This window comes from Pristis pectinata, chromosome 38 (assembly GCF_009764475.1).
Source record: "Pristis pectinata isolate sPriPec2 chromosome 38, sPriPec2.1.pri, whole genome shotgun sequence".
Taxonomy (NCBI): Eukaryota; Metazoa; Chordata; class Chondrichthyes; order Rhinopristiformes; family Pristidae; genus Pristis; species Pristis pectinata.
The window spans coordinates 3,569,723-3,596,677 of record NC_067441.1 but is presented as its reverse complement, the minus strand read 5'-3'; the positions used below and the strand labels follow the sequence as shown (position 1 = coordinate 3,596,677).

The 26,955-nt window shown below is 56.3% G+C and overlaps 1 protein-coding gene across 2 annotated transcripts in view; it reads left to right on the top strand.

Annotated features, from left to right (window-relative positions):
- The window catches only part of plcb3 (phospholipase C, beta 3 (phosphatidylinositol-specific)), a 63,850-nt gene that overhangs the window by 19,961 nt on the left and 16,934 nt on the right, over positions 1-26,955 (top strand). For both annotated transcript variants that reach the window (XM_052045030.1, XM_052045031.1), the window contains exons 3-14: positions 206-274; positions 13,797-13,937; positions 14,487-14,566; positions 18,694-18,747; positions 19,142-19,217; positions 19,857-19,957; positions 20,106-20,272; positions 21,159-21,305; positions 21,967-22,124; positions 24,179-24,261; positions 24,631-24,715; positions 26,598-26,778. In XM_052045030.1, the coding sequence (XP_051900990.1) occupies positions 206-274; positions 13,797-13,937; positions 14,487-14,566; positions 18,694-18,747; positions 19,142-19,217; positions 19,857-19,957; positions 20,106-20,272; positions 21,159-21,305; positions 21,967-22,124; positions 24,179-24,261; positions 24,631-24,715; positions 26,598-26,778 (1,342 nt within the window). The remainder of the gene's footprint in view (positions 1-205; positions 275-13,796; positions 13,938-14,486; positions 14,567-18,693; positions 18,748-19,141; positions 19,218-19,856; positions 19,958-20,105; positions 20,273-21,158; positions 21,306-21,966; positions 22,125-24,178; positions 24,262-24,630; positions 24,716-26,597; positions 26,779-26,955) is intronic.

Genomic DNA, 26,955 nt, shown 5'->3' with positions numbered 1-26,955 from the left:
AACTGCGTGCAATACTCTGCAAGTGCGGCCGAACCAGAGTTTTGGATAGTTTTGATCTGCTGTTTGGTCTCGCCATTTTGTGTGCCTCTGCCTTATTTTAACCCTTCACCTGCTGTGGTTGGGAGAGGGGGCTGTGAAAGAGCTCAAACAATGTTTCCTGAAGTTCTCTCCACCATTGTAACCGGTGCTCTCCTTCCTCCCCCAGGAAGTTGACCTGCTGGACATCTGCTATATCCGGGACACCCGGACAGGACGGTTTGCCAGAGTACCCAAGGTGAGTGGCCTGTGAACTTTCCCCCCGGCCTCTTTCCATCTTCGGATCGTGGCTGCTCCACTTTGCGCTTCAAACGGTTCGGGTCTGATCCCCAAGTTCTCTGAATCTCGGGAGGCAGAATTCCTGGTTCCCACCACCCTTTGCCATTGGGACATTTCCTTAAGGAAGTCCTTCTCGTTGCCGGACAGCACGAGAACAGGGCCATGCGGCCTCTCAGATCTCTGCCAACCTCAAACACCCGTTTTCACTAATCTCACCTCGCGCTCCCCACATTCCCATCAATTCCACCCCCCCCCCCCCCCCCCCCCCCCCCCCGCCGCCGGAGGTTGGAATCGAACCTGGGTCTCTGGCACTGAGAGCCAGCGGCTCTATCTGCTGTGCCACCGAGCCGCTTGGGATTTCCTTTCGACTTCTATGAGCCGAATGCTCCTCGATCACGTTGGTGAATGCGGAAGTTGCCCTGCCCACTCTCATTTGACACAGCTCAACCAGTGAGTCACTCCCCCCGCCACCTCGCTCTCACTGGTACCTCGACCTCAACAAATGTGGATGTGTGTGGTTGCAGGGAATAGTACAAGCAGTGTCCCAGACACCCCCTAAACCCTACTGAGCAAAACGTTGACCTTGCTCTTCAACAAGCAGAGAGATCTCTCATCCTCGACGCTAGTCTTTAATTCAATAAATCCAGGTGCAGTGGATGATGGAGGGAAGGTCTCATCTCAACTGAGGTGTCCCAACAGTGTGGCACTCCCTCAGTGCTGCCTCACCAGTAGTGTGGTTCTCCCTCAGTCTCCACTGGAAGCTGGTAGTGCGTGACACTGTTGCGTTGTCTGAGAGGCGGCCACTGTACGTGACTCCGCTACCATGTAGGGTAACTACGCCAACCCACACAGAATGGGACAGAGGCGTGAGAGAGAGTTGGTGGGTTAATTGGCTGCTGCAAATTGCCCCCCCTCCCCCCCCCCCCCCCGGTGTGTGGGGGAGGGGTAGAATCTAGGGGAGGAGGAGTTAATGGTGAAGAATCGGGTCTGGACTCTGTGTATGAGATGTAGGAACCCAAAGTAAACTTGCAGATAAAGTTACAATGTTTAAAAGGCTTTTGGACAGGCACTGGGATGTAAAGCAGTAGAGGGCTATGATCCTAATACAGACAAGTGAAAGGGGTGGCATGGACAGGATGGGCTGAAGGGCCTGTTACTGTCCTGGAGGATGTGATCTGCGAGTGGTTTGAACATGAAAGCGATACTTCTGTGTGAGAGAGATCAGGAGAAAGGAACAGCGTACTCACAGCCCTCTCACGGCGATGGATGTCTTGTTTGAAGATGTGCAGGGTCCAGAGGATTAATCCGGAGCCCTGGGAAATAGCTGGAAGTTGTCAGTTCGGGAGAAGGAGCCAGATGCTGGGAGAGATGGTTGACGAGAACACTTTTGTTAAATAATTTATTCTTTCAACTTGTGCTGCCTTTTTAGGGCATGCCTTGTACGGTTTGTTGTATGTGCTTTGGATGGGTGGGAGCTGTGTCAATGGAGACGGCAGCCAAGAATGCCAGAGGAGTTTCTCCTGCAGCAGAGACTGGCTTGGCGGCGGTCCACGGGTGCACTGCAGCCAGATCCCGGCTTGCAAGGCCAGAGTCTAGTACGCCGGGGAACCTGTCTCAGTTGGCTGCTTTCATTCCTGGTATTGGGTTATTATTGTCACTTGTACCGAGGTCCAGTGGAAAAACTTGTCCTGCATACCAATTGTACAGGTCAATTCATTACACAGTGCAGTTACATTGAGTCAGTACAGGGTGCATTGATGTAGTACAGGTAAAAACAGTAACAGTGCAGAGTAAAGTGTCACAGCTACAGAGAGTGCAATGCAATAAGGTGCAAGGTTACAATGAGGTAGATCGTGAGGTCAGAGTCCATTTCATTGTATAAAGGAACCGTTCAATAGTCTTATCACAGTGGGGTAGAAGCTGTCCTTGAGTCTGGTGGTACGTGCCCTCAGGCTCCTGTATCTTCTACCTGATGGAAGAGGAGAGAAGAGAGAATGTCCCGGGTGGGTGGGGTCTTTGATTATGTTGGCTGCTTCACCAAGGCAGCGAGAGGTAAAGACCACGGAAGGGAGGCTGGTTTCCGTGATGTGCTGGGCTGTGTCCACAACTCTCTGCAGTTTCTTGCGGTCCCGGGCAGAGCAGTTGCCGTACCAAGCCGTGATACATCCAGATAGGATGCTTTCTATGGTGCATTGGTAAAAGTTGGAGAGAGTCAAAGGGGACAAACAGAATTTCTTTAGCCTCCTGAGGAAGTAGAGGGGCTGGTGAGCTTTCTTGGCCGTGGCGTCTACGTGATTTGACCAGGACAGGTTGTTGGTGATGTTCACTCCCAGGAGCTTTAACCCTCTCAACCTCAGCACCATTGATGTAGACAGGAGCATGTACACCGTCCCCTTCCTGAAGTCAATGACCAGCTCTTTTGTTTTGTTGACATTGAGGGAAAGGTTGTTGTCATGACACCATCCCCCTAAGCTCTCTATCTCCTTCCTGTACTCCGACTCATCGCTGTTTGAGATACAGCCTACAACGGTGGTATCATCTGCAAACTTTGTAGATGGATTTAGAGCAGAATCTGGCCACACCGTCATGAGTGTATAGGGAGTAGAGTAGAGGTGCTGAGGACGCAGCCTTGTGGGGCACCAGTGTTGAGAATAATCGTGTCAGAGGTATTGCTGCCTATCCTCACTGATTGCGGTCTGTTTGTTAGAAAGTCAAGGATTCGTCCACCCCCAGCAGAGCTCAGAATACAGGCTCTGTTTCGGGAGTCCGGTGTTAGGGGGTACGAGTGATGTGGCCTCCCCTCCAGACCAGACAGTGTCACCGGGACCTCCACGCTGGGTTCTGGGACCCACTGGTTCACCAGGATGCGCTAGCTCCAGGAACAAGCAGAGGATGGGACCGCTGAGCTGGTGGCAAGCCTGGATCCGGTGGGCTGAATGGCCTCCAGTGTTGTCGTAAGTTAGTTTACAAGGCAGTGAGTGATTTACGCATGCAAATGGTCACCCAAGGTTGGCTAGCCCACGATGGGTTAAACCAGCGGGGTTATTTTCCTGTCTAACCAATTGGAACGATCTAAACCAGGGGCATCAACTGTCTGATCAGTCAGGTCCATCTAAACCAGGGGCTGTTTGCTTGCCTGACCAATGGGGTCCGTCTAAACCAGGAGGAATCATTTGTCTGACCAATCAGATCTATTGAGTGGCAGTGACAGGGGAGAGCCTCCAAGTGTGACCCAGCAGCAGGGCAAATAGGCGCGGGGTTTTTGTCTGAGGAGACGTGGGGGTCCTTGGTTTAGCGGGAGGAGGAAGGTGCGGACTCCCGTCCGCCCGAGGAAGGTGCGGGCTCTTGCCCGGCGTTGTGGAGCAGAGCGCAGGGGCTGCGGGCCACCGCGCAGCCGTTGCACCATGTGTCGAGAGAGGATGTTGAGCAAGTTGCTTAAGTCACAGAGGATGAATGCAGGAAAAGATTAGCAAGCTGCTCTTCCCCCTTGCTCTGCCAGGACAAACCGGCCCCTCTCGCTCCCCGAACTCCTGCGGACGCAGGTTGACGGAGAAATGGGGGAGCTGTCGTTTCCTGGGCAGAGCCCCTGATTTGTTAAGATGGGGGGGGGGGGGGGGGGGTTTAAAAATCCACCATGGTCGAATGGTGGAACAGATGGGTCAAATGGCCTAATTCTGCCCGTGTCTTGTGGTCTGTAAGATGACGAGCTGATGTGAGCAATATCGGGTCTCAAGTCAGTGATACTGACCCTGGGTGCAGAGATGGGCTGCCCTTTCGCAGTGCAGGGTGACCTGCAGGCTATTTGGCCCATTGGGTCTATACCATCTCCCAGGTGAACAATCCCATTCTCCCCTGCCTCGTGTCCCTGCACCCCTGCAACTTGCCCCCTCCTTGTCTGCGCCCCCGCTGCTGTTTGCCTGCACGAGGGGCAGCTTCCCAGCTCGTGTGTGTGTGTGTGTGTGTGGGAGGGAACCTCTCAGCGCCCAAACTCCACGCAGGCGGTGTCGGAGGCCGGATCGAACCCAGCCCGACAGTGTTGTGGCCTGGCCAGTGCAATGAGGCAGGGGTGGTTGCGAGCACCTCCCCGGCATGCTCTGACACCGATAGCTGTGTCCAAAACCGCACATGTGGCCCAGTGCCACCACAGGACAGCACAGGGTGGGCAGGGTTGGCCCGGAGCGAGGCTGGTTCGTCCAAGTGCCGCATGGCTCCATCACAGGCCCTTCAGCCCACTGGGTCTGTGCTGACCCTCGGCTTCCACCATACCCCCATTTCACTCTTCCCCCACATCCCCATCAACGCTGCCCCCAGGGTCTACCCCTCGCCCCCACTGGGAGAATTAACCCACTGACGTGCACATTCGTTGGGATGCGGGAGGGAACCAGAGCACCCAGGGTGGGGAGGAGGGATCCCACGCGGTCACAGGGAGAACGTCCAAACTCTGCACGAACGTCAGGGTCGCGATCTGGACCAACCCGTCCCCACAGCACTGCTCTCTGACTGCGGAGGCTCACGGTGAGAGTCCGGAATGCGGAGCATTTCCCATTATCAGAGGAACCACCTCTGGGTGAAGTCCGACGTTGACGATGGAATTTGCCACGGCCTTCGGCTGATCTTCCAAACGTCCTTTCCCTCTCAGCCTTGGACCCAGCCTGGAGAGCACGTTCTACTGGGCAGCAATGATCAAGTGGTTGAGCTCATTGTCATGTTTGCAGGTACAGTGAAGAACTTACAGCAGCACCACAAGTACAGACACCACACAGAATAAAAATTATACAGGACAGTAAAGAAAAATGGGGGGGGAGAAATGACTGCAAAAAAAAAAAGTCCCAGTCAGAGACAAGTCCACACCAGTACAAGAGGTGGTGTGTAGTGTCCCGTTGCTGAGGTAGGGTTAGGGTTGTACAGGTCGGTTCAAGAACCAAATGGTTGAAGGGAAGTAGCTGTTCCTGAACCTGGTGGTGTGGGGACTTCAGGCTTCTGCACCTCCTGCCCGATGGGAGCTGCGAGGAGACGGCACGGCCCGGATGGTGGGGATCTTTGACAGATGCTGCCTTCCTGAGGCAGTGGCTCCTGTAGATGCTGTCAGTGGTGGGGAGGGCTGTGCCTGTGATGGACTGGGCTGTGTCCACTACTCTCCGCAGCCTCTCCCTCCGAGAGGCTTTGGAGAACTAACAGCAGGCACCTTGGGAAGAACATCAACACTGTCTCTGCAAAGTCCTCCCAGTCCACTGGCAGGGCGCACGGACCCAGGCAGACGGAAGGAATGGTTTGAAACTTCCTTGACTCCTGGCTCCCTGCCACTCAGGGAGGAAGCAGTTGGGACAGAGCTGATGGATGCAAGCTCGAAGAAGGTGCGCCAACTCCTCTACTTTCTCCGAAGTATAAGGAAATTCAGCACGTCATCGAAGATCAAGAAACCTCCAACATACAGGCGTACAGCAGAAAACATTCCGACTGGCTGCATCACGGCCTGGCATGGGAGCTCTAGGGACACACAAAGCTGCAGAGAGCGGTGGGACTCAGCAGGTTCCATCACGGGGACAGCTCTCCCCACTGTTGAGGACGTCTACAAGAGGCGGCGTCGCAGGAAGGCGACATCCATCATCAGGGACCCCCACCATCGGGCCGTGCCCTCATCTCGATGCTGCCACCAGGCAGGAGGTACAGGAGCCTGAAGACCCACACCTCACGGTTCAACAACAGCTTCTTCCCCACTGCCGTCAGGTTCTTGAACCCACCCGAGAAACCCCAACTTCACCTTGGACTCTTTCTCTTTCTCTCTCTCAACTTGTACCAGTTTAGTTTTTGTTGTGTAGAATTTAAGTTTGTTAACTTATGTTTGTGATGTACTGGGCTGCTGCTGCAGGAAGCTAACTCTCATGGCACTTGTACCCTGGGCATGTATGCCCATGATAAGGAACCTGAACTTGAGAACCTCAAGAGCAGCCCTGTGTAGGTGGCGGAGGGAGTGTGCCATTCTGCCCTTCCCTCCCCCATCAGCCTCACCAGCTGCCTCGGCCCCAGAGAACTGGCGCAGATGCTCTTGGTGGGACATCCTGCGGAGGTGAACGATCCCCACCCGCTTGGAGAGGGGGTGACTGCCCAGCCTTCACACCCGATGCCACGGGGGACAGTTGGCACACTGGCAGTGACCAGAGCTCTGCTCACCAGCCGCACTGGAGAGGGAGTCTGATCTCTGCTAAAGTGGAGGAAACACCCCTCGAGCTGTGACCATGACTCACTCCAGAGAGAGAAGCAACACCAAGCTTCCCGGCATCAGGGAGAGGTGAAACGTGGCATTGTGTACTAGCGCTGCAGGGGGATTGTGGAGACAGGTTCAAGTTAATTTGTCCTTCACCCATGTGCTGTAAAAACACACGGAGGAACGAAATGTTGTTTCCCCCAGACTCTCACAGCAGAGGACATACATAGAACAGACAGAAAAATTGTGCAAGTACAAATAGGGCAAAAAAAACGGTATATACAGGATGCAAAATTAGTGCAGGGTTAGTGCAAACCCGAGTTGGATGGAGAAAATGCAGGACTCCGTGTTCAGCAGCAGCCAAAGTTCTTATACGCCGTTGTGCAAACCAAGGCTTTTGACGCGGCATTTGTCTGAAACTGTCTCCAGGGAGAGAACTATAGTACAGTCTAGTAGTTCTGGCCCAGCTGCTCCAGTACTGCTTGCCAGACGGCAGTGGGACAAATGGGTCGTGGGAGGGATGAGGGGGGTCATCTATGATTCTGCAGGCCTTGAGTGTGTGTCGTGTGTTGTAGATGTCCAGGATGGAGGGAAGAGGTAATCCAATGATCCTTCCAGCTGGGCTCGCAATTCTCTGCGGAGTCTTGCGGTCTGAGGTGTTGCAGTTACCGTACCAGGCAGAGGTGCAGCTAGTCAGGACGCTGTCAATGGTACAGCATAGAAAGAGGCCCTTCGGCCCACTGAGTCAGTGCCAGCTATCAACCACCCATTTGCACCAATCCTCTTTTTTATTCTCCCCACACTCCCATCAATTTCCCCCTCCCCACGGATTCTACCCCCTCACACACCAGGGGCCAATTACCCCACTGACCCCGCCGCACGCCGTTGGGATGTGGGAGGAATCCGGAGCGCCTGGGGGCAACTCATGACAGTGCCGGAGGTCGGGGTTGAACCCGGGTCTCCGGAGCTGTGAGGCGGCGGCTCTACCCGCTGCGCCACTGGGTCACCCCTCGGACGACTGTTGGTTTGCGCTGTACAGGAAGAGTTCTGGTGCTGACCCCAGCCCCCCAGTTTCGATCTGCACCCTGGTTCGTGAAACAAAGTGGTCTCTTTATATAATCGACTGGCAATTGTAAATCAGTACACCACAGGAAGAGGCCCTTCGGCCCACAATGTCTATGCTGACCATGATGCCAATTTAAACTGCACACGGTCCATATCCCTCCATTCTCTGCCTGTTCATGTGTCTGTCTAAATGCCTCCTGAACCCCTCTTATTGTATCTGCCTCCACCACCACCCCAGGCAGTGCATTCCAGGCATCCACCGCTCTCTGTGTAAAACAAAAACTTCCTCATAACTCCCCCCCTCTCACCTTAAAGCTGTACCATCTAGTATGTGAGATTTCCACCCTAGGGGAAGAAAAATTCTATCTCCGCCTCTCATTTTATAAATCTCCATCGGATCTCCCCTCGGCTTCCGCCGCTCCAGAGAAAACAACCCGAGTTTGTCCGACCTCTCCTTGTAGCTCATGCCCTCTAATCCAGGCAGCAGCCTGGTGAACCTCTTCTGCACCCTCTCCGAGGCCTCCACATCCTTCCAGAAGCAAGGAGACCAGTCAGGGTAATTGCAGAGCCTTCAGAGGGGAAAGGAACAAGCTGAGTGAGTGGGCAAGGACGTGACAGGGGGAATATAACGTGGAAATCCGGGAGGGAATGCCCTTTGGTGCACAACACAAAACCAAAGCAGTTGCTAAATGATGAGAGATGGGGCATTGCTGAAGTTCAAAGGGACATGGGTGTGCCTGTACACAGGTCATGAAGTCCAACGCACAGGTGCAGGGAATGTATGCAGGAGGGTTTGACCACGGGTAAGGCAGTCTTCCCGCAGCTGTTTGGAGCCTGGGTGAGACTGCACTTGGAGTATTGTTTGCAGTTTTGGTCACCTTACTTGAGGAAGGATTTTCATGAGAGCTGATTAATCCCTCTCCCATTGTTTGGAAATCCCAATGGCTCACTGAGTTCTGATCCCTTTAAACTCACCAATTCACTGCAAGCTTTGCCATCTAAGCAAACAAATGAATTTAACTACGTTGATGGGATTAGTCTGGTCTGGAAAGTCACAGGGTCACACAGCACAGAAACAGGCCCTTCGGCCCAACTTGTCTGTGCCGGCCAAGATACCTCATCCAAGCTAATCCCATTGCCCGCGTTTGGCCCGTATCCCTCTAAACCTTTGCCATCCGTGTGCCTGTCCAGAGGCACGAGAGGTTCTCAGATGCTGGAAATCTGGAGCGACACACATGAAATACTGGAGGAACTCAGCGGGTCAGGCAGCATCTGTGGAGGGAAGTAAACGGTCAACGTTTTGGGAGCTCCCCCCCCCCCCCCCCCCTCCCCTGACCTTCTTATTCTGGCTTCTGCTTTCTACCTTTCCAGTCTTGATGAAGGGTCTCAGTTCCAAACATTGACTGTTTACTTCCCTCCATGGATGCTGCCTGACCCGCTGAGTTCCTCCAGCATTTTGTGTGTGTTGGTCCATGGACCTGTCCAAGTGTCTTTTAAATGTTGTTAATGTACCTGCCTCAACCACTGCCTCTGGCAGCTCCTTCCATATATTGGTATTAGTTTATTATTGTCACTTGTACCAAGGTACAGTGAAAAAACTTGTCTTGCACACCGATCGTACAGATCAATTCATTACACGGTGCAGATACATTGTGTTAGTACACAGTGCATTGAAGTAGTACAGGGTAAAGTGTCACAGCTACAGGGAAGTGCATTGCAGGTGACAATAAAGTGCAAGGTCACAACAAGGTAGATTGCGAGGTCAAGAGTCCATCTCATCATATAAGGGAACCGTTCAATAGTCTTATCACAGTGGGGTAGAAGCTGTCCTTGAGCCTGGTGGTACGTGCCCTCAGGTTCCTGTATCTTCTGCCTGATGGGAGAGGAGAGACCACATACTGGTCACACTCTGGGTGAAAAAGTTGCCCCTCAGGTTCCTATTAAATCTCTCCCCTCTCACCTTAAACCTGTGCCCTCTAGTTCTTGATTCCCCAACCCTCGAAAAAGACTGTTCGTTCACCCTATCGATGCCCCTCAGGATTTTATACGCCTCCATAGGGTTGCCCCTCATTCTCCTACATTACAGTGAAAAAAGTCCCAACCTGCTCAACCTCTCTCCATAACTCAGTCCCTCAAGTCCCGGCAACATCCTCGTAAATCTCCTCTGCACTCTTTCCAGCTTAATGGCATCTTTCCTACAGCAGGGCGACCAAAACTCAATCCAGTATTCCAAGTGCGGCCTCACCAACACCTTGTACAACTGCAGCATAACCTGCCAACCTCTGCACTCGGTGCCCTGACTGATGAAGACCAGTGCGCCAAACGCCTTCTTCACCGGTGACTCCACTTTCAGGGAACCACGTCCCTGTACTCCTCGGTCCCTCTGTTCTACAACGCTCCCCAGGACCCTGCCGTTGACTGTGAAAGTCCTACCCTGGTTTGTCTTCCCAAAATGCAACACCTCTCACCTGCGTGAATTTAGTTCGCCTGCAGGATGTCCACACCCCTCCATTCCATGTGCCTATCGAAGAGCCTCTTAAACCCCTCTATCGTATCTGCCTCCACCGCTACACCTGCACCGGAAATCCCAAGGGAGGCGGATTTTCGGAGTTCTATTGTACCTGCTGTCGAGGGAGTTCCGTGAAGGTTGACCGGACTGGTTTGGGGTTTGGGAAGGGGGTGACCAGACTGGGACTGTCAGGCAACTGTGATTTCACTTTAAAGAGATGGATGGTGTTGGATTCCTTTTAGTTCGTTGTCAGATCGAAGAATGAAATCCCTCGCTCGCGTGAAGCTCACAGAGGAAACAGTGTACATGGTGGTAATAAATAGTGACGGGCGCTAAACAGCAGAATGGTGCAAAGTTCAGCAGTGCACACTGAGGTAGTGCCAAACAAAATGCTAAAGTGACAATAATGGAAGGGGTAGGATTACGGGTTCGAGAAGCTGGCAGCATCACCGGGAAGGGGGTGTGAGAGGTGATTGGTTCACAAGTCCGACAGCAGTGAGATGGAAGGGAGGGGGCTTCTCCCAGCTGAGGAGCCCAGGACCAGGACTCAAGTCTCAGAATAAGGGGTCGGCTGAGATGGGGAGAAATTTACAACATCGAGCAGTACAACACAGGCCCTTCGGCCCACAATGTTGTGCTGAAATAATTAAACTGGCAATTTAAATGCCTAACTGAAGGAATCCCTTCTGCCTGCACAATGTCCACATCCACATGCCTGTCTAACAGCCTCTTAAACCCCTCGTATCTGCCTCCACCCCCACCCCTGGCAGCACATTCCAGGCACCCGCCGCTCTCTGTGTAAAAAAAAAACTTGCCCCGCACATCTCCTTTGAACTTTCCCCCTCTCACCTTAAATGCATGTTGTCTAGGATGAGACATTTCTACCCTGGGGGTAAGATACTACTCTGTGCCTCTCATAACCTTATAAACTTCTATCAGGTCTCCCCTCAGCCTCCGCCGCGCCAGAGAAGACAACTCAAGTGTGTCCAACCTCTCCTTATAGCACATGCCCTCTAATCCAGGCAGCATCCTGGTGAACCTCTTCTGCACCCTCTCCAAAGCCTCCTGTAATGGGGGCGACCAGAACTGAACGCAATACTCCAGATGTGGCCCGACCAGAGCTTTATAAAGCTTCAACTGCCTCACAGAGGGTGGAGCATCTTTGAAATTCTCATCCTCTCAGTTGCAGAGTTCATTCCAAACACAGATGGATGGATCCCTTGGCGATCGAGGGAATGGAGGGATGTGGGGACGAGGCAGGAAAGCTGGCACTCTGGTGGGGGAGTAGCCATAACCTTGGCGATCGGCGGGACAGCTGACTGCTCCGGTTCCCTGTGAAGTTGCCGGGAGGGGAGTGTTGTGGGGATTTGGGGAGCAGCATGTCAGCAGGATCGAAGTGTGGGGTGACTCAATGTGTCACCACGGGGTTGTATATCCAGGCCGTCCGGCGAAGGGACTGAGCCTGATCCACCCAAATTTGGTTTCTGGAGCTGAGCAGGAGGGACCTGAGTCACAAACAGCCGTGATATTAATGGGAAGGGATGTGGTTTCAAGCAAAGATTTTGTCAGATCCTCGGGAATGTAGGATTTGGGGTTATTGCCAAGGTCAAAGATCAGCTGTGATCTCATTCCCTTGTGACACGGAATGAGGCCCTGCCAGCTTATTCCCTGTGATCCATTGTCTCTCGATCAACTCCCCCCAGATCCCACCCCTGACCCACACACTGAGGGGCCGATTAACCCACCGACCCCCGCACATCGTTGGGATGTGGGAGGAAACCGGAGCACCCGGGGGTAGGGGGAACACAGCAAACGCGATCGGCCGAATGGCCTACTTGTTTTTTTTGGTGTTCCTCGGCCCCCAGCTCAGCAAGAAAGGGGGATGGGGTAGCTCCAGGAGGGGGGTGGGGGAGGCAGAGTCCGACGTTGTCCCGGACCCGGGGAGATGGAGCGGGCGGCAGGATGACCATCAGTTTGTTTGACTTGGATCCAACACAGACTTTGGGAATCTTCAGCTTCAAGGCCTGAACCAGGCCCACAGAGAGCGGAGAACCCACCCAATCCGTGATGACCATCAACCACCCGTTTACACCAATCCCATTTCATTTCCCCCCCATATCCCCATCAACTTCCCCCCCCCCCACCCCAACCCCCTTAGATCCCACCCCTCACCCACGCATCAGGGGGCCGATTAACCCACCGACCCCGCACATCGTTGGGAGGTGGGAGGGAACCGGAGCACCCGGGGGAAAACCCACGCTGTCACAGGGAGAATGTGCAAACTCCAAGGTCAAAGCCGGGTTTATCGGTTCGAATGTTGAACGGTTGAAGGGAAGTCGCTGTTCCTGAACCTGGTGGTGTGGGACTTCGGGCTTCTGTACCTCCTGTCTGACGGTAGCTGCGAGGAGATGGCACGGCCCGGATGGTGGGGATCTTTGATGATGGATGTTGCCTCCTTGAGGCACCGCCTCCTGTAGATACTCCCGATGGTGGGGAGGGATGTGCCCGTGATGTATTAGGCAGAGTCCACTACTCTCTGCAGCTTCCTGCGCATTCGAATTGCCGTCCCAGACCACGGTCCAACCAGACGGCGGTGGTCATGGGGATTGAACACTGGAGCCTGAGGCGGTGGCTCAGTCCACTGCGCCACCAAGCCACTCGGTTAAAGTTGGGTCAAAGATCACTGTAAACTGAACACTGGGCCAAACTTCTGGCTTCTGTTACTTGTGTGTGTGCTAAGTGGGGGTAGGTAGCTGAATGCGTCTTCCAGGGTTTGTATGGCAGGAGGGCTCACTTCTCAAACAAAGCCACATTGTCACAACCTGACAGACGTTCAGTCTACAAGAGAAGACTCGACGTGCGATGGCTTGTATGGAAACCGGTTCCAGTCTGGAGATATTCCTGTTGACTGGTTTCAGGCTCAACTCTGACCTTAAGGATCCTGAGCTCTTGTTCAGGAACTGCCCCGGGGAAGGGAAGCGATTGCACGGGTGACATCTTTTCATCATCTCGGTTTAATCTCCCTCCCTCGAGGGAAGACAGCTGGTTTGTTTCGTCCGGCACACCACCGCTCACCGCCCACCACCCCCCCCCCCACCCCCCCCCAGGCCCATGTGCGTCTGGGCGACAGATTTCACGGTGAGCTCCCCGCCTCCGCAAGGCCACGTGGCTGTTGCACTGCGGGAGGTGTCGCGGTTTGCTGTGGGCCGCTGGGCAAATGCAGGCGGCTGGGATGGGGAGTAGGATCGTTGGCTGACAGCCCCCCCCCCCCCCGCCAAACCCACGTCCCTCCCCCTCAGACTGCCCCCTGCTCCGGGTGGGGGGGGCTTGCCCCTTTTCCTGTGATATCTACTCCCTGCCTCGCCGGACCCTCTTTCTCCCCCTCCCTCTCTGCCTCCCTTTTCCACCCCTTCCTCCCCCCACCTTCCTCCTCCTCTCCTGCCCCCCTCTGCAGCCTCTCCCTCCCTTTCCTCCTCCCTCACGCTGCTTCCCCCTCCTCCTCCACCCCTACCCCGACTTCCCCCTCCTCCCTCCCATCCCCCAATCCACCCTCCCTCCCCCACCCCTATGCTCCCTCCCCCTCCTCCACCCCCTCCCCGTCCCCCCCCTCCTCCCCCTCCCCCCGTTCTCCCACCTCTCTCCCCCCCCCCCCCCCCACCAACTCTGCCCCGTCCTCGAGGTAACCCTCTTGCCTCCCTGCAGGACCCGAAGCTGCGGGAGCCGCTGGGCTTTGGGAAGCCGGAGGATCGGCCGGAGAACAAGGCGGTGACGGTGGTTTACGGCTCCGACCTGGTCAACATCAACTTCCTCAACTTCATGACCATGCAGGAGGAGACGGCCAAGGTGAGAGGGGGCGGGAACACCCCCCCCCCCCCCCCAACTACCCGGAGTGAGTGGAGGCAGGACCCCTCCTCACGGCCCGGTGGGGTGGGGAGTGGGACGTTGTCGGGCTAGGGGTGGGTGACGGCTCATGTAGTTGAATGTCCTGCCTCCTGACTCATGCATGAAGGTGATTCCCCCAATGGAGACGGAGCAGGGGTGGTGGGGGGAGAGGGGACGGAGGGTTGGGGGACAAACGTCACTGAGTGCAGCGAGTTGGGATCGGACTGTGCCATCAGGTGTGTGAATCGTGACCTTGAGAGGGTCTGTGTGGGCGTAATCGCCATCTACCCCCTCCTCCCCCTCCCCTCACCCCCCCTCCCCCTCACCCCTGCTCATGCCCCCTCACCCCTGACCTGTTGACATCACACAATTAGAATATCGTAATACTGACCATTATGTTTCTCCCCTCCCCGTCCCCCCCTCTCCTCCCTCCCCTCCCCCCACCTCACCCTCCCCCTCCCCCCCTCTCCCTGCCTCTTGTCTCCTCTCCCTCCCCACCTCTCCCCCCAGATCTGGACTGAAGAACTGTTCAAACTGGCCACCAACATCCTGGCCCACAACGCTTCCAGGGAGGCCTTGCTGCACAAAGTGTGAGTGACGAGGGATTGGTCCGGAGTCCTGGGGTCCTGGCTGGGTGTGTGGGGTAGTTGGGGGCAAGGGGTGGTGTGTGTGGGGGAGGGGTTGGGGGTGGGGGCAGTGGGATGTAGAGGGAGCTTCACTCTGTGTCTGACCCCAGGAGTGTGTGATGGGACAGTGTAGAGGGAGCTTCACTCTGTGTCTAACCCTGAGAGTGTGTGACGGGACGGTGCGGAGGGAGCTTCACTCTGTGTCTGACCCCGGGAGTGTGTGATGGGGCAGTGTGGAGGGAGATTTATAGTCACAGCTATAAACATAGCACCCTACCCCTTGCACCCACTCCCCTCCCCTCCACTCCCTAATCCTGTAATAGGTACCAGTCCCCTAAAGCGGTCCAGATTTACTGTGCGTCCCTTGAAACGTCCTTCATTGGGATAACCGTAGGAAAGTGCGGAGGGCCCCTTTAAGGGATAGAGGCTGTGATGTTTGAGCGCAGGCTGCCCTCTGGTGTTCACAACCAAGAGCTGCATAGGAAATGGGAACCAGAGGCCGTTCAGCCCGTCTGACCGACCTTCTCCCTCAGCACCATTTTCCTGCACTCTCTCAATTCCCTGAACATCCAGAGACTTATCCACTTGGGGTTTGAATGAATCAACTGACTGTTGCCCTGTGGTAGGTAATTTAAAGTCAAAGTCGAGTTTATTGTCACATGCACAAGTACATACAAGGCTGTGATAGTAGGTGAATTTAACTTCCCACGTATTGACTGAGACTCCCAGACTGTGAAGGGATTGGATGGGATCGAGTCTGTCAAATCTGTTCAGGAAAGCTTCCTCAATCAATATGCAGAGGTCCCAATTAGAGAGAGCGTGATACTGGATCCGCTCTCAGGGAACGAGACAGGGCAGGTGACAGAGGTGTGTGTAGGGCAACACTTTGGGTCTGGTGATCATAATTCCATTAGTTTCAAGATAATTATGGAGACTGGTCCTGGGGTTGAGATTCTAAATTGGAACAAGGCCAATTTTGATAGCATCGGCAGGGATCTGGCAGGCGTGGATTGGGATGGGTTGTTTTCTGGCAAAGAGATCCTTGGTCAGTGGGAGGCCTTCAAAAGTGAAATATTGAGAGTACAGAATCTGTATGTTCCTGTTAGGATAAAAGGCAAGGCTAACAGGTTTAGGGAACCTTGGTTATCGAGGGATGTTGAGGCCCTGGTAAAGAAAAAGGAGGTGCATATCAGGTATAGGCAGCTAGGATCAAATGAGGTGCTTGAGGAGTGTAAGAAATGCAGGAGAACACTTGAGAGAGAAATCAGGAAGGCTAAAAGAGGACATGAGGTTGCTCTGGCAGACAGGGTGAAAGAGAATCCCAAGGGTTCATCTAGCTATATTAGAGCAAAAGGGTAGCAAGGGACAAAATTGGTCCTCTCGAAGATCAGCGTGGTCATCCATGCATGGAGCCGGAGGAGATGGGGGAGATTTTAAATGAATTTTTTGTATCTGTATTTACTCTGGAGACAGACACAGAGACACTAGAACTGAGGCAAAAGAGTAGTGAGGTCATGGACCGTATCTGGATTACAGAAGAGGAGGTGCTGGCTGTCTTGAGGCAAATGAAGGTGGATAAATCCCCAGGGCCTGACGAGGTGTCCCCGCGGACCTTGTGGGAGGCTAGTGCAGAAATTGCAGGGGCCCTGGCAGAGATATTTAAAACGTCCTTAGCCACGGGTGAGGTGCCAGAGGACTGGAGGATAGCTGATGTTGTTCCGTTGTTTAAGAAAGGCTCTAGGAATAAGCCGGGAAATTATAGGCCGGTGAGCCTGACGTCAGTCATGGGTAAATTATTGGAAGGTATTCTGAGGGACAGGATATACAAGTACTTGGATAGACAGGACCCGATTAGGGATAGCCAACATGGCTTTGTGTGTGGCAGGTCACGTCTAACCAATCTTATAAAGTTTTTCGAGGAGTTTACCAGGAAGGTTGATGAAGGGAAGGTGGTGAGCGTTGTCCACATGGACTTTAGCAAGGCCTTTGACAAAGTCCCACATGGGAGGCTGCTCCAAAAGGTTAAGTCGCTCGGCATTCAGGATGAAGTAGTCAATTGGATTCAACGTTGGCTTAGCGGGAGAAGCCAGAGGGTGTTAGTAGATGGTTGTCTCTCTGACTGGAGGCCTGTGACTAGTGGTGTGCCGCAGGGATCGGCGCTGGGCCCGTTGTTGTTTATCATCCATGTTAATGATTGAGATGATAACATGGTAAACTGGATCAGCAAATTTGTGGATGACACCAAGACTGGGGGCGTAGTGGACAGTGAGAAAGGCTATCAAAGCTTGCAAAGTGATCTGGACCAGCTGGGAAAATGGGCTGAAAAATGGCAGGTGCAATTTAATGCAGACACGTGTGAGGTGATGCACTTTGGGAGGTGTGCGGTAGAACAGAGGGGCCCGGGAATACAGGTCCATAGTTCCTTGAAAGTGGCGTCACAGGTAGATAGGGTCGTAAAGAGAGCTTTTGGCACTTTGGCCTTCATAAATCAGGGCACTGAGTACAGGGGTTGGGATGTTATGTTGAAGATGTACGAGACATTGGTGAGGCTGAATTTAGAGTATTGTGTGCAGTTCTGGTCACCTACCTACAGGAAAGATATCAATAAGCTTGGAAGAGTGCAGAGAAAATTTACGCGGATGTTGCCGGGACTTGAGGACCTGAGTTACAGGGAAAGGTTGAATAGGTTAGGACTTTATTCCCTGGAGCAGAGAATGAGGGGTCATCTTACAGAGATATAGACAGGGTGAATGCATGCAGGCTTTTTCCCCTAAGGTTGGGGGAGACTGGAACTAGAGGTCATAGGTTTAGGGTGGAAGGTGAAATATTTAAGGGGAATCGAAGGGGGAACTTCTTCACTCAGAGGGCGGTGCGAGTGTGGGACGAGCTGCCACCGGAAGTGGTGGATGCGGGTTCAATTGTAACATTTAAGAGAGGTTTGGATAGGTGCACGGATGGGAGGGGTTTGGAGGGATATGGTCCGGATGCAGGTAGATGGGACTAGGCAGAAGATCAGGTCGGCATGGACTAGATGGGCCGAAGGGCCTGTTTCTGTGCTGTAGTGCTCTATGGCTACATGTGTGCGCAGGTGCGATGAAAAACTTACTTGCAGCAGCATCACAGGCACAGAGCATCAGATAAAGAGTTCACAAGAAAACCATAAACTGGACATAAATTATACATAATTTTTTACAAGAGAGAATGAAAAAAGACGTCCATCGCAGTGCAAAGTGGTCCCAGTGTTGCTGCACTGAGGCAGTGATTAGGGTTGTGCCGGTCGGATCAAGAACCGAATGGTTGAAGGGAAGTCGCTGTTCCTGAACCTGGTGGTGTGGGGACTTCAGGCTTCTGTACCTCCTGCCCGACGGGACCTGCGAGGAGATGGCACGGCCCGGATGGTGGGGATCTCTGATGATGGATGTTGCCTTCTTGAGGCAGCTCCTCCTGTAGATATTTCCAAGATCTAGGTGAAGAAAATCTCCCTCCCTTTGTTCCGAGAATGTACCCCCTTGGTTCTCCGCTCTCTGGCTGTTGGGAACATCCTCCCTGTATTCTTGTTTATAAATTAATTCAAGGGGCGTGGGCTCCGCAGGCTGAGCCAGCACTTAATCGCCTGTCCCTAGTGCCCCTTGAGGTGGTGGTGGTGAGCTGCCTTCTTGAACCTCTGCCGTCCCTGAGGTGTGGGTCTACTGTTGGGGAGGGAGTGCCAGGACTTTGACCCAGTGACCGTGAAGGAATGGTGATATATTTCCCAGTCGGAATGCGGTGTGCCTTGGAGGGGAACCTGCAGGTGGTGGTGTATATTAAGATCCCACTACCTGCAGGGTAACAACGGGGTGGGGGGGGGGGTGGGAATGGGTTGACGAGCGCGGCAGCTGATCGACTGTGGACGGCATCACAATCCGGTCCGATCTGAGTTAGCTTTCCTGGCCGGATTCCTGGACCACGTTGAATTTGGCCCAGGAACCCAGTCCTGGTCTGTCCCGGGACGCTGAGAGGTTGTTGTTAGGAGGGGAGGGGGTGGGGGTGGGGGTGGGCGGGGATTGGTTGCCACGGGGACTGGGCCTTCACACTCCCCTCTCTCCCCCCAGGTACGTCAAACTGAAACTGCAGGTCAACCAGGACGGACACATCCCTGTCAAGAAGTGAGTAGGGTCTGTGCTTCACCTCAGTCTCCCTCCCCCCCCACCCACGTCCCCCCCTACATCTCCCCGACCCTCTCCTCCCCTCCCCCCCCCCTCATCCCATCCATTTCTGACCCCTCCACCCTCTGGTCTGTCTCCCCTCCCCCCAATCCCCCAGCCCCCATCTCCCCTCCCCCATCCCGTCTATCTCCCTCCCCCATCCCGTGCCCCCCCGCCTGGTCTATCTCCCTGACCCTCCCCTCTGTCTGGTGCGTCTCCCCCACTCTCCCTCCCCCACCCCGCTCTGTCTCCAGCACCCTCCCCCACCCCCACACCGCCCGGTCCAGGTCTGACCCACCCCCCTAATGTCTGATCCCTGATCCCCCCACCCCGGGGGTTCCCTGTCCCTCCACAGCATCATCAAGCTGTTCTCCGTGGACAAGAAGCGGGCGGAGAGCGCGCTGGACTCCTGCGGCCTCAACTTCAGCCGGGTGAGTGCCCCTACCTATGCAAACTCTCCCTGGCAAGGTGCCCGCGCACAGCGCCACCCCTGGCGGGGAGGTGTAACTGCAGCGTGACGTTTACATAGGGAATTCTCACTGTAACTTCGTACCTAGGAACTTCTGAAGGGTGACAGAGCTTTCAAGAGCGACGCCGGCTCTTTAAGGGACACATTGACGCAGCGTCCGATCCCAGGGAGAGTCGCACACAGCGCCACCCCTGGCGGGGAGGTGTAACTGCAGCGTGACGTTTACATAGGGAGTTTCCATTGTAACTTGGCGCAGAGGAACTTCTAAAGGGTGGCAGAGGTTTCTAGAGCAAAGCTGGCTCGTTAAGGGGCAGGTTGAAGGAGGCAGAGTCGCACACAGCGCCGCCCCTGGTGGGGAGGTGTAACTGCGGCGTGACGTTTACATAGGCTGTTCCCACGGTAACTCTGTGCAGTGGGTGACGGAGGTTTCGAGGGCAAGGCTGGCTCTTTAAGGGACAAGTTGATGCAGTGTCTGATCCCAGGGAGAGCCGTGCACAGCGCCGCTCCTGGCGGGGAGGTGTAACTGCGGCGTGACGTTTACATAGGCAGTTCCCACTGGCTAATTCTCCACCCCTCTCCCCGCTCCCCACCCTGTCCTCAGCACGAGTCCATCAAACCCGAAGACTTCACCCCGGAGATCTTCCACTTCTTCCTCAGCAAGATGTGCCTGCGTCCAGACATCGACAAGATCTTCGCTGAGCAGTGAGTGACTCTTCGGCCTTTAACGGCCTCTCCCCACCCCCCCCCCCCCCCCCATACCCCCGTCGTTCCTCACTCCCCGCTCCCGATGACGTGCAGATTCCCTCTGAGGTCCGACGCCCTGGCTGAGTTTCCCTCTCCCGTGTTTCAGGGGGGCCAAGGGCAAACCCTACCTCACCTTGGACCAGATGGTGGACTTCATTAACCTGCGGCAACGGGACCCCCGGCTCAACGAGGTCCTCTACCCCCCTCTCAAGGCCCAGCAAGTGCAGCAGCTCATTGCCAAGTATGAGCCGAACAAGAACTTTGCCAACAAAGGTGGGTGCGCGGGGGGGTGGTGCTGGGGGGTGCAGGGGGCGTGGGCGGTCGGTGTGTGACTGGGGGGGGCAATGATCCGCTCCAGTGTCCCAGCTGGTGGGCTCTTTCAGTGTGGGGCCACACCCCAGGGTCAGGGGAAATCCAGTGTGGGATCGTCCTGTGCTCACTCCCCTTGGTCTGGGGTCTCCCAACTCCACCCCCCCCCCCATGGGATCGTCCTGTGCCCATTCCCTGGGATCGCACTGTACTCACTCCCCCAGGCTTCAGGGGCTGCCCCCCACAGTGGGATCGCCCTGTGCCTTCCCCTCTGGTCCGGGATAATAACCCCTGTGGGATCGCCCTCTGCCTTCCCGCTGGGATTGCCCTGTGCCCACTCCCCTTGGTCTGAGGTCACCCATGCGGGATTTCCCTGTGCTCACTCCCCAGGGTCTGGGATCGCCGCCCCCCCCCCCCCCCCCCCCACACAGGCTCAAGCTGTGCTCGTTCCCCATGGGATCCACCTGTGCTCACTCCCTGGGGGATTGCCCTGCGCTGAACTCCCCATGGGATCGTCCTGTGCTCACTCCCAGTGTCCCTCCCCTCAGTCCAGGTTCTCCCACCCCCCCGCCCCCCAACACCCCCCGTGGGATCACCCTGTGCTCTCTCCCTTGGATCGCACTGTGACCACTCGGGTCCGGTCTTCCCGCACTGTGGGATCACCCTGTGCCCACATGGGTGGGGGAGAGCCCACACTCTGGCCCCCAACCGTGAGATCGCCCTGTGCCCACACCCTGGCCCCCAACTGTGGGATCGCCCTGTGCCCACACCCTGGCCCCCAACCGTGGGATCGCCCTGTGCCCACACCCTGGCCCCGAACCGTGGGATCACCCTGTGCCTCTGCTCCTAGGACAGATCTCATTGGACGGATTCTCACGATTCCTCAGCGGGACGGAGAACACCATCGTCCCTCCCGAGAAGCTGGACGTCAGCGACGACATGACCCAACCCCTCAGTCACTACTTCATCAACTCCTCCCACAACACCTACCTCACAGGTAGGGCCCGGTGGGACGGTGGGGGGGGGGGTCACTGGGGCAGCAGGAGGGAGGGGGAGGGTTGGGCGGGTGGATGGTGGGGGTTGAGCAGAGGAGGAGGCAGTGAGGGAGGGGGTAACAGGGTGTGAAAGGAAGCACAGGGGTTGAGGAGGGATCTCGGGAGGAGGGTGAGGGGTAGGGTGTCAGAGGGAGGCGTAGGGGAGTGGAGGGTTTGGGGGGGAGTGGAGGGTTTGGGGAGGAGTTGGCAGTGAGGGAGCTGAGAAAGCAGTGGGGGGAGGGGGAGGGAATTGAGGGTTTGGGGGGGAGGTTCGAGGGTTTGGGGGGAGTGGAGTGGAGGGTTGGGGAAGGAAGGAGCAGTGAGGGAGAGGAGCGGGTGTATGGGAGCGACGGTGAGGAGGGGTCCGGGGTGTGGAAGGAAGGGTGGCTGGGGCAGTCAGCTAGGAGAGGGTTTGTTGGTGGTGGGGGGACTGGGGGGGTTCGGGAGAAGGGAGAGGGTTGGGGGAGTGGGGAGGGAGGGGAGGATTGGGGGAGGGAGTCTGGACAGACCAGGACAGTGCAGCGGGTTGGGGAGAATGGCCTTGTGACCGCCTCACTGTTCCGCTCCCCTCCCCACTCAACCCCCCCCCCCCCCCCCCCCCCCCCACCCCTCCTGTGCCCCCAGCGGGTCAGCTGGCCGGGAACTCCTCGGTGGAGATGTACAGGCAGGTCCTCCTGACGGGTTGTCGCTGTGTGGAGCTCGACTGCTGGAAGGGTCGGCTGCCCGACGAGGAGCCCTTCATCACCCATGGCTTCACCATGACCACCGAGATCCCCTTCAAGGTCAGTGGGGGTGAGGGGTGGGTTGGGGAGAGGGGTTGAGCAGTGAGGCAGGGGCTGAGAGTCATAGACTCATACAGCTGGGAAACAGGCCCTTCGGCCCAACTGCTCCATGCTGACCAAGATTCCCACCTAAGCCAGTCCCATTTGTCTGTGTTTGAACCTCTAAACCTTTCCTATCCATGGACCTGTCCAAATGTCTTTTAAACATTGTTAATGTACCTGCCTCAACCACTTCCTCTGGCAGCTCGTTCCACATACGGACCACCCTCTGGGTGAGAAATTTGCCCCTCGGGTTCCTTTCAAATCTCTCCCCGTCACCTTAAACCTGTGCCCTCTGGTTCTTGATTCCCCAACCCTGGGGAAAAGACTGTGTGCATTCACCCTATCGATGCCCCTCAGGATTTTATACACCTCTATAAGGTCACCCCTCATTCTCCTGCGCTCCAATGAAAAAGGTCCCAACCTGCTCAACCTCTCTTCGTATCTCGATCCCTCGAGTCCCAACAACATCCACGTAAATCTCCTCTGCACTCGTTCCAGCTTAGTGGCATCTTTCCTATAGCAGGGTGACCGAAACTGAACACAATACTCCAACTGCGGTCTCACCAACGCCTTGTACAACTGCAACGTAACCTCCCAACCTCTGTACTCAGTGCCCTGACTGATGAAGGCCAGCGTGCCGAACGCCTTCTTCACCACCCTGTCTACTTACGACACCACTTTCGGGGAACCATGTCCCTGTTCTGCAAGGTCCCCCTGTTCTACAACACTCCCCAGAGGCCTGCTGTTCACTGTGAATGTCCTACCCTGGTTTGTCTTCCCAAAACGTAACACCTCACACTTATCCGAATTTAACACCGCTTACCATTCCTCGGCCCACTTACCGAGCCGATCACAATCTCCCTGTAACTTTTGATCAGCTTCTTCCCTCTATTGTAGTGTCATCTGCAAACCTACTGACCACAGAAACAGAGGACTACAGACGCTGGAATCCAGATGAAAACCACGACGATGCTGGAGGAACTCGGCAGGCCAGGTAGCATCCGTGGAGAAAAGCAGGTGGTCAACGTTTCGGGTCAGGTCCCTCCTACATATTGGGCTTCCCCTTTTCCTATCTTCAGTCCTGAGGAAGGGTCCTGACCGGAAACGTTGACCGCCTGCTTTTCTCCACGGACGCTGCCTGGCCCGCTGAGTTCCTCCAGCATCATCGTGATTTTTAAATTTACTAACCGGGCCTTGCACGTTCTATTCAAATTGTTTACATAAATGACGACAATGGGCCCAGCACCGACCCCTGTGGCACACCACTAGTCATGGGCCTCCATTCCAAGAAACAACATTCCATTATCACCCTTTGCTTCCTACCATCGAGCCAATGATGGATCCAGTTAGCTAGCTCTCCCTCCCCGATCGAGCCAATGATGGATCCAGTTAGCTAGCTCTCCCTCCCCGATCGAGCCAATGATGGATCCAGTTAGTTAGCTCTCCCTCCCCGATCGAGCCAATGATGGATCCAGTTAGCTAGCTCTCCCTCCCCGATCGAGCCAATGATGGATCCAGTTAGCTAGCTCTCCCTCCCCGATCGAGCCAATGATGGATCCAGTTAGCTAGCTCTCCCTCCCCGATCGAGCCAATGATGGATCCAGTTAGCTAGCTCTCCCTGGATCCCATGCAATTTAACCTTCCAGACCAGCCTACCAGGTGGAATCTTGTCAAAGGACTTGCTAAAGTCTAAATAGACAACATCTACTGCCCTGCCTTCATCTGTCCTCTTGGTTACCTCTTCGAAAAGCTCTAACAGATTAGAGAGCCACGACTCCGTACGCACAAAGCCGTGATGCTTATCCCTAATCAGTCCTTGCTCTATCCAAGGGCTGGGAGATGGTGTCCCTCAGAATCCCGTCCAGTAACTCACCCACCACTGACGTCAGGCTCGCCGGCCTGCCGTTGTCTGGGTTTGGGGCGGCGGGAGATGGGAGAGGGAGGTGCGGTTGGAGAGGGGGGAGAGGTACCCACAGCCGCTGAGGATGGTGTCTTGTCCCCAACGCCTGCAGGAGGTGATTGAAGCCATCGCAGAAACTGCCTTCAAGACCAGCCCCTACCCCCTGGTGCTGTCCTTTGAGAATCACGTCGACTCGTGAGTAATCTAGCCCCCCCCCCCATCAACATGGCCTCTCTCCCTCCCCCTCGGCCACCATCCATCCTCCTCCGTCCCTCTCCTCTCCTAACCCTGACCACTCCTCCTCAGCTCGGCTTCCATCCCTCCGTCCCTCTCCTCCTCCTCACGGCCTCCGACCCCCCCCCCCGTCTCTCCGCCCCTCCTATGGCCTTCAATCACTCGTCCCCCTTCGACACCCGTCCCTCCGTCTCTCCTGCCCCTCCCCCTACCCTCCTCTCGACCCCCCCCCCGCCGCTTCCCCTCCCACGTCCTTCCCGTCACCCCACCTCCTCCCCCTCCCTCCTGCGCCCCCTCCATCTCCGCCTCACCCTCTTTCCCACTCCACAGGTCCAAGCAACAAGCCAAGATGGCAGAGTACTGTCGTACCATCTTTGGCGATGCTCTGCTGATCGAACCCCTGGAGAAATACCCGGTGAGTGAGGGTCCGTACCCGGTGAGGGAGGGTCTGTGGGTGTGAGGGTCCGTACCCGGTGAGTGAGGGTCCGTACCCGGTGAGGGAGGGTCCGTACCTGGTGAGGGAGGGTCTGTGGGTGTGAGGGTCCGTACCCGGTGAGTGAGGGTCCGTACCCGGTGAGGGAGGGTCTGTGGATGTGAGGGTCCGTACCCGGTGAGGGAGGGTCCGTACCCGGTGAGGGAGGGTCTGTGGGTGTGAGGGTCCGTACCCGGTGAGGGAGGGTCTGTGGGTGTGAGGGTCTGTACCCGGTGAATGAGGGTCTGTACCCGGTGAGGGAGGGTCTGTGGGTGTGAGGATCCGTACCCAGTGAGGGAGGGTCTGTGGGTGTGAGGGTCCGTACCCGGTGAGTGAGGGTCCGTACCGGGTGCGTGAGGGTGAGTGAGGGTCCGTATCCAGTGCGCGAGGGTCTGTGGGTGAGTGAGGGTCCGTACCCGGTGCATGAGGGTCTGTGGGTGAGTGAGGGTCCGTACCCGGTGCGTGAGGGTCTGTGGGTGAGTGAGGGTCCGTACCCGGTGAGTGAGGGTCCCTGGGTGGGTGAGGGTCCGTACCGGTGGGTGAGGGTCCGTACCCAGTGAGGGAGGGTCTGTGGGTGTGAGGGTCCGTACCCAGTGAGTGAGGGTCAGTACCCGGTGAGGGAGGGTCTGTGGGTGTGAGGGTCTGTACCCGGTGGGTGAGGGTCCATACCCGGTCAGTGAGGGTCCGTACCTGGTGCGTGAGGGTGAGTGAGGGTCCGTATCCAGTGCGCGAGGGTCTGTGGGTGAGTGAGGGTCCGTACCCGGTGCGTGAGGGTCTGTACCGGTGGGTGAGGGTCCGTACCCGGTGAGTTAGGGTCTATACCTGGTGTGTGAGGGTCCGTGGGTGAGTGAGGGTCTGTACCGGGTGAGTGAGGGTCTGTACCCGGTGAGTGAAGGTCTGTGGGTGTGAGGGTCCATACCCGGTGAGGGAGGGTCAGTACCCGGTGAGGGAGGGTCTGTGGGTGTGAGGGTCAGTACCCAGTGAGTGAGGGTCAGTACCCGGTGGGTGAGGGTCCGTACCCGGTGAGTGAGGGTCAGTACCCGGTGAGGGAGGGTCTGTGGGTGTGAGGGTCTGTACCCGGTGGGTGAGGGTCCGTACCCGGTCAGTGAGGGTCCGTACCTGGTGCGTGAGGGTGAGTGAGGGTCCGTATCCAGTGCGCGAGGGTCTGTGGGTGAGTGAGGGTCCGTACCCGGTGTGTGAGGGTCTGTACCGGTGGGTGAGGGTCCGTACCCGGTGAGTTAGGGTTTGTACCTGGTGTGTGAGGGTCCGTGGGTGAGTGAGGGTCTGTACCGGGTGAGTGAGGGTCTGTACCCGGTGAGTGAAGGTCTGTGGGTGTGAGGGTCCATACCCGGTGAGGGAGGGTCAGTACCCAGTGGGTGAGGGTCCGTACCCGGTGAGTGAGGGTCCGTACCTGGTGCGTGAGGGTGAATGAGGGTCCGTATCCAGTGCGTGAGGGTCTATGGGTGAGTGAGGGTCCGTACCTGGTGCGTGAGGGTCCGTGGGTGAGTGAGGGTCCGTACCCAGTGAGTGAGGGTCCGTACCTGGTGCGTGAGGGTCTGTACCCGGTGAGGGAGGGTCCGTACCCGGTGAGGGAGGGTCTGTGGGTGCGTGAGGGTCCGTACCGGTGCGTGAGGGTCTGTGGGTGAGTGAGGGTCCGTACCCGGTGCGTGAGGGTCCGTGGGTGAGTGAGGGTCCATACCGGTGCGTGAGGGTCCGTGGGTGAGTGAGGGTCCGTACCGGTGGGTGAGGATCCGAGCCCGTGGGTGGGGAGGGGGAGGTGAGTCTGGAGTCCATCCCCTGTGTCACTGACCCTCTCCCCCAACAGCTCCAGCCCGGCGTGGTCCTCCCCTCCCCCCAGGAGCTGAGGGGCCGGATCCTGATCAAGAACAAGAAGAAGCACCAGGTGAAGCTGGGCGAGGGAAGCGTGAGGCACAGGTCGATCCCACAGGCCTCCCAGGGCTGCGTAGAGGGGGGCAGTGTCAGCGAGCCCACCTCCCCTGGCACAGGTAACGGGATGCCCCTCCCTCTCAAACCCCACTCCCTCTCATCCCTCCCCCCATCCCCCTCCCCCTCATCCCCACCTCCCCCCTCCCCCCATCCCTCTCATCCCCCTCATCCACCCTCCCCCTCCCTCCCCCCCTCATCCCCACCTCCCCCTCCCCCTCATCCCTCTCATCCCCCCT